The 7,552-nt window shown below is 42.2% G+C and overlaps 1 protein-coding gene across 1 annotated transcript in view; it reads right to left on the bottom strand. All coding sequences in view use genetic code 11, as the record gives it.

Moving 5' to 3' along the window:
* Window positions 1–3,146, bottom strand: part of EGR_05548 (Insulin-degrading enzyme) — a gene marked incomplete at both ends in the record, with an annotated part of 13,526 nt that extends 10,380 nt beyond the window's left edge. Inside the window, 5 exons of the mRNA XM_024494797.1 lie at window positions 275–440; window positions 1,472–1,570; window positions 1,648–1,760; window positions 2,166–2,403; window positions 2,637–3,146. Coding sequence (XP_024350845.1) covers window positions 275–440; window positions 1,472–1,570; window positions 1,648–1,760; window positions 2,166–2,403; window positions 2,637–3,146 — 1,126 coding nt within the window. The remainder of the gene's footprint in view (window positions 1–274; window positions 441–1,471; window positions 1,571–1,647; window positions 1,761–2,165; window positions 2,404–2,636) is intronic.
* Between the last annotated feature and the right edge of the window lie 4,406 nt (window positions 3,147–7,552).

Below are 7,552 nucleotides of genomic sequence, written 5' to 3' on the forward strand. Positions count from 1 at the left end.
GGTGGTGTTTGATTGAACACCTTGTGTGTGACGAGTTCGCTACGCGGATCTGTCTCGGAGGCAAATCGGTTAGCATAGCCCAGATGTGTTCAATCGGTCACGTTTATGTGACGCTAGCAGCCAACGTGATAGCAAAAGCACCAAATAAACCGACCTATTGTCCTACGATTTCGCAAATAAACACCCTGCAAGCGGCGCGAGCAGATACGTGGTAAACACTGAACACCCACGAAGTAAGTTTACATAAACAAAGGCTAAATTGGGAGAGACGCACCGAGGCCACTGTCGGTGAGACTGGCATAGAGGATGACACAAGCGAAGCCAGAACCCGGTCTATAGGTCTCAGTCATCAAATCAGTCGCGAGACTGCGTCGCTTCAATGCACTCAACAGACTGCCCTCTGATTCATGGCCGAGTAGGTGTGTCAGGTATCTGCAAGGCTGGATGAGGGGAACAAAAATAACACCAATGAAGACCAGGACATCATGAGAAGATGCTTGTTATCATTTCCGCTGCTCACGACTTGGCATTCTCACAAAGCCAATGCCTCTGACTCCCTACCATCCTTTTCATCCATATATAAGTCGCCTCGCGACTTTTATGACTAAAAAACATCTTCAGGTGTAAATGAACAGCAATGGTTGGATGCCAAAAATATTGTAGAATGAATCACACCCAAACTTTTTTTATTTTAAAAAGGAATTATGCATAGGTGATACTGCGGTAAGCGTGAAAATTAGCAAGCCAGGCTTTTAAAAATGAGGGGAAAAAGGGTGGATATAAATAGTTTTTAAGCATCGAAAATTTATCAGCAAGAAGAATAAAAGCGGAAATTTAACCATTTGGATTGATATCCAGGCATAATTGAAAGGGGTTTGCTCAATCAAAGTTAGCAGACCAGATGGACTAAAACTCTGTTAACCCAGGATAAAATACGACGAACGAGTTACTGCGTACATGATAAGTTAGGATGAATAATACCAAGAGTGCTCATTTACAAGAGCCTCACATTCACGGGTAAACTAAGACCTTTTTCTATCTCATGATTCCTAATTTATCTAAGTATCGCTACCTGTTATTTTACAGCAAGCTTTATACACCCAAAGGCGGAGGGAACAGTTGAGAAGGTAGTTAGCAGGAATGACGCCTTCAAACACAACTATGGTGGTCATTAACTAATGCCGCCCCAGTACATTTATCTCGAGCAAATTCATTTAGAGTGCAATGATTTAGCTTCTAAAAAATCTGAACTTTCTGAGATGACATTACATTCTTTAGGAAGCCACTTAATGTTATCATCAGCTATTGGCTTTGCAGGAATGTCAACATCGGCAAATACCCTAAGTAGGTTCCCTTATATAGTTAGTAAGTAGGACTAAACCATTTGTTATCGACTAAATATACTATTACGGCTGGGGAGTCTTGAAAGGGCATAAAGAGGAGATAGTTAAAATATAGACAAAAATTAAACTAGACTTGCCGCCGACTTGTAGAATTTGGTATAGTCCTTGATGGGCCAAATAATGCGAAGCTCATGAAAATCTCTGACAGGAACTATATATATTTTTTTCTTAAAAGATAAACACAAGTTTAGTGAAGCTCGCAAGACACGACTGCTTCATAAATAAAATGAGAAATTCAAATTACCTGTAAATATTCTTTTGTCCAAGGGGTGGTCATCCATGACTTCGGTATTACATTTCGGTTCGGTATGTTTTCAAACAGGGGGGCGTATTTACTCGCCATTTCATCCAACGATTCTTGGAGGCAAAGGATGAGGCATTATGTGTACTTGCTATACGGCTGATGATTATGCAGCACGATTATCGTGACACTCAAAGCATTCAAATGACCATTGTACAAGCCTGAGTTTAAAATACATTTTCATAATCTAGTGGTCACTGGGGTTTCAAGCAATTTGCATCAAAATATTGGTGTTCTAATCACGATAACTAATGAGGATAACAAATTTGAGCCAAAATAGACAATTTGTAAAAATGAGAGGCAAAGCGATTGTTCGAAATCTTTACTTGTTTTACGAAAGAGCGATACCAAAGCATAACTTAACGCTACGTCGGTAATAAGCAAATTTCAAGTATTGCCCAACTTGCATTAAAAAGGCATTTTAATGAGTACAATTTCGGAGTGTATGGAACAAATTATACCTTTCCCGAGAATCGTCACAGCCATGATATTGGAGGAGTAAAAATTTTCATAAAACTTAATAAGTTCATCACGAACGTTCCTTGAATTCGCCTTGAGAGTGTCAAAGAGCGTTTCCTTATTACCGGTGGTAAATTTAGCATAATCGTGCTCTGGTGCAGCCATAATTTTATCAATTTGCATGATACGGCGATTGTCGACGGCCAAATTTTTCTCGTGCTCTGAATCAACAGCATTAACCTAAACAAAGTCACATATAAGTCAGATAATCTTGACACCTGATATAGGCAAAACGTCCTTTTGTTAGCCGGCTCACGTAGAAAGGAAGGTTTTGTTATTTTCATAATCTATTATTGTAAGTCAAAAAGGATCCCAATTACAGACCCCAATTTTTTACGTTGAATACATAAAGCCACATGACTGATATGCAAGACTAACAAGATGAAAACTATGCAAACGAGATGAAAACGAACCTCACGCTCAGTGGCTGATTCCGTGAAGAGTGGTGCAACGAATAGTTCTGAAAACCTTTCGAGTGCTTCATAGAGATATTCAGGAACAATGTCAAAAACGTAACAAGTTTCTGTTGTAGAAGTAAATGCATTGCAGTATCCATTGTGTGAAGTTATGAATTTAGAGTACTCGTTTTCTCCCGGATACTTCTGGCTTCCCAGAAGGATCATGTGTTCACAGAAATGCGCCAAACCAGGCACGTCAGCTGGATCAGAAAAACTGCCGACTCCAACGGCCAGACAGGCTGCCGCCTTATCGGTTTGAGGATCACTTATGAGGAGGACCTTCAACTGATTCCTTAATGTGACTGCTAGATAAAGCCGATTGTCGCTTTCTGACTTTGCGATTTCGATGTCATGTCGCAAAAGCGCCTTGCTGTCTTCTGAAGTGAACTTCATATTTCCGTCGCCCACACTGATTCCGATTTCAAAAGACTGAGGACCACCCGGTTTTTCTGCAGTGTTTAGCATTGCTTTCAGTGGAAACGTTGAAAGACAGAAACTATTCTCAAAAGACTGGAGTGCCAAGGCTTTTAAAGCTGAAGAGCAAGAATGGAGCGTATTTAGGAAATGATAACACTTTGAATCCGATATTAAACGCCTCGCTTAAATATACTAAACTACAGACTCATTGACCTCTACAAATGCATGGGGTTTGAAATTTTTTACAATTTTGTTGATTAATTCGGCAAGGACAAACAAAATAAAAATCGAAGAAGTCTTCCTCTATTCGGAAAGAAATGCAGAAATAAAGAAATGCAGCACTTGAAATAATTCGTGTTAAAAGTGAGCAAAATATGACTAGGATGAACACTTCTTAAATTATATTCTGCATAGAATACAGACGGAAATTAGTTCTCAGGGAAAGTTACAAAGTGCACAATCTTCGCATAATGCTAGGACTTTTAAGATTTAATAAGCAAAGTTGCAGATTTATTAACGTCTACCTCGTGATAGAATGACAGCGCATGCTTTTCCCGTGAAATCCGAGCACCATTTCATGGGGATGATTTATGTGCGTAGCGGTGGTGTAATATGCTCGACTGTGGTGAACTACGTAGGTGCTAGGATTTCTGCAAACTATACTTCTATATTACGGTATAGTCTTTGGAGCATGATAATAGCTTTCAGCCCCTCCGTTCGTTGGTACCGTACGTACCGTGACATTACAACCTAGTGAGGACTTGAGACCCCAGGTTTGAAATCTGAAGCTGATTTCTATTTGCGCATTGCTATTTTATCGGATTGTAGCGTCCCGAGACTCCCTGAAGACGAAAGAAGACACAATACTCGGGCAGAATACACATATTCAGCACGGAGAAGGTGTCTGGGCTATTGGCATGGCCCAAAAGGCCAGCCCACCTTGCGAGGTATAAGGGGCTAATTCAAGACACAAAAGTGGTGCCTCATCAGTACCGAGGGATAAACCACTATCGTATTACAGGATAATGAAGCCCACATTGCGGTGAAATAGTAGCCTGCCCGCGGCACGCCTCATTCCTATAAGTAGCTCCCCGTGACCTCCCTGAAGACGGAAGAAGTCGTAATGGAAGGGCAGAATATGAGTTATCGGAGTACAAAAGGGCTTAGGGACCACTGGCATGGCCTTTTGGCCATATCACTGGGCAGATATACAATAACCGTGCCCTTCAGTACCCTCGTGAACAAAGCGAAAAGTCAAATGAACAATCAAATTATTACACTAGTTCAGATTTTGAAATCATTGAACTATCAGAACAGGACGATATTTGGCTGTAACAGTTCTTATGTTCTTAATGGAATGCTCTTTTTGATGCAATTCACCAGGTTTTTTGATAACTTTTCTAGTCGGTGAATGTAGCGGTGTTGATGTGGAGTGTCCATTCCAATGGGAAGTCCTGGATACCATGAATTACTTATTTTAAAAGCTAATACTGTGGGTTTTTCGATTACTCATAAATTTATCACCAAAAATATGCTACCTGCTTACGACAACCGAAAATGTGATAATCCGATCATTACCTTCACAAAATTATTTCCAAACCGATGGAAAAGAAATTTCCCAAAGTAGTCAAGATTTTGTCAGTTTTGAACTGCCAAGAACAGCATCCCTTTTCCCTTTGCTGCACGCTGAGTCTTATATAGTGTTGAGGTGAAATGTTCCAGTGTGGAGGAGCATAGTACAGCACATGTTTGTTTGAATATACCATTTGGGAAACAAGCAGGGGAGTTTGGAAAAACCCGGTGATTGAGTCGACGCCATCGACCCGCAAAAGTGGACAAATCTCAGCCGTCCATGACAACCCACTCTTCAGTAATATGTTATGTCCTTAACAAACTGATCTTCTCCATGAAGGGATTTGAAATCAGAAGCTCTACTTCTGGCAACAGTCGTGATCGATGGGCCGCGGCGCCAGAGCGGAATGATGAACCGTCGGTGCCGAAGAGACCACGTAGTTAAGTGGACAATTAAAAAGTAGGCGATCGCTACGTGCAAGTAGACAGCCTAGCTTTTACTTCTGCGGTAATATTTAACATAAATTGCAATGTGTATACTGTGGGAATTGCTATCTAGCAAATATCATACTTAATGCAATTTCGTCTTACTTTGCCCTATTCTTCAACTGAGGCGCAGACATTGCAATACACCCATGCTTGAATGTACCTTGTGGAGGAGAGGCGGTCAGTAAATGCGAACCTCGTGACGGATAGGACGTCATCGGGCCCCGGGGAGGAAACATCCTGAATGTGCTTAAACCGTGATATTGCTATCCCATAAGGCATGTCCTCCCCATCCAGCTCGTCTGCTCGTTCTATATGTAGGTAGGCTGAGGTAGAAGAGGCGCCACCGAGCCTATTACAATATGATGTGCTCTGCCAGTAGCATTCCAGAAGTCAAACCCCCATCGATTTTGGCGTTAGCTATACCAGTCGCTCTCAACGTTTTGAACATAATTTACTCTAAAATATCTAGAGATAGAATTCGCTATTTCCAAATTTACTTGATTGGCAAGCCAGCCCTTAAGATGATGATTTCTACCATATAAATTTGGCTGCAACTTGCCCTAAATGCTTATTTCTTCAATTTCAACTTGAATGAATAATGTTTTTGTTACCTTTGTAGTTCGCAAAGTAGTCTGTAGTGCCCTGAGACTTCTCAGACGACCCAAGAAGACATAATACTCGGGTCGAGTAGGTCTGAGGGCTACTGGCATGTTCTGCAGGCCATTCCGCCCACCGGATGTACTATCTCGGAGACTTAAACACTCGTAAAGCCAAAAGGAAGAGTTTATCAAACAATCATAGTATTACGTAGCCCCTCTTTCTTTTTAATCGTCGTCCCTAGTGCTCTCCTTTTTAGCCTTCCGCGCCAGCCATCACAGTCTGTGTTGTGGGTAAAACATCTGCCAACCAGTCGCGCCAGTCAAGTTCACGTGCAACTGAGATGGTATCTGACTGCAGTATCAAGGATCCACCTTAGCAATTCCACTGCACCTAGAGCGCTTTGTTTGGGAGATGTTTTGGAGGACAGGAGGATGCGCAGACCATCACGTGTATCCACAGTCAATCGTAAGAACATTGGCCTAAAAGTAGAGTTAGTTATTAAAGGACGTGCTTCAACACAATCCCGTGGAGACAAAGTTTTGCCACTTTGTCCTCACTTCAGTGCAGCTCAGTTACATCTGCCTGGGTTTTAACCACCTAGTTGAGAGGTGGAGGAGGTATTGCGTGCTCACTTAGTTAACATCCTCAAACAGGTACGGCAGATAGACCCGTAATGAAGTTTTTTATATGGTTCACGGCTAGTGTCATTTCAGTTATTGATAGCACTCCTGCAGAACACGGGACTGAGGCAGTTGCCATAGCTGGATATCATTTTCAGCCCTTCTGTTAGGAGTCATCACAGATTCTCCCATCTGCAGTATATGCCCTTCTTCCACCACGCCAAGTTTTTGCGCTTAGTAACAGAAATCAAAATAGATATCCTTTAGGATGGGATTTATTTTCTGCTACCACTAGTGTAGCGCCCCAAAACTTCCCTGAAGGCGAAAGAAAGTATGATACTCGGGCAGCATATGTATCGTCGCCCGGCGAAGGTACAATGGCGGAGCCCTCAGTGGTCCGTTACCAAACCCGAGAGTAAACAAACAACTCAAGCATCACTAAACACCCTCGAGATACCTGGCATTTTAACACATTTTTTGTAGGAAGGGTTTTTGAATATTTAAATACCGTGTAGTGATTTGGCCTTTCATTTAACGGGCACTTCAGCTTCCCCCTCGTCGTAGTTCTACTGTGCGGCGTGGCATTCAGGGCATGCCAATAGCCTCTCGACTCGCCTGCACGTCAGTAATGTTTGTTCATGCATACCACCTTAGCTCATTGCAACTTCGCGGAAGACCCAGACGCCACAGATGTTACTAAGCTGACCTTACCAGAACAAATCCTTTAAAATTATGTCCAGTTGTATCGGGTGTTTGCATTTCTCCATTTTAATATCAAGTATGGATACAATGCAGCACCCCGAATCTTTCCTGAGGGCGAACGAAGTCATAGTACATGGGCAGAATATGTGCTGCCGATGTACGGAGGATTCGAGGTCTAAAGCCAGTACCTAAAGGCCATGTCAAATAGCTTGTAATTTTCCCACCTTGTACTTTGAACTGCCAATGAAACATTCCTTGCAGTAGACTAAATGGAGTAGCGTAGGCGATGACAATCAAGAAGGGGCTATGCAGATAACAAATGAGTATGTTTGACGGGTGCCTGCGTTAGGCCATTGCCCCAGATGCCTCAGTGAAATTAACCACGATGATGAAAATAGTTTGTACTCGTCCTTGATTGCAATGGCTAGGAGCCGTGGCAGAAGATAAGGTGTGGAGCGTTTGCATCAACGC

Source organism: Echinococcus granulosus (genome assembly GCF_000524195.1).
Source record: "Echinococcus granulosus chromosome Unknown EG_S00041, whole genome shotgun sequence".
NCBI classification, from domain to species: Eukaryota; Metazoa; Platyhelminthes; class Cestoda; order Cyclophyllidea; family Taeniidae; genus Echinococcus; species Echinococcus granulosus.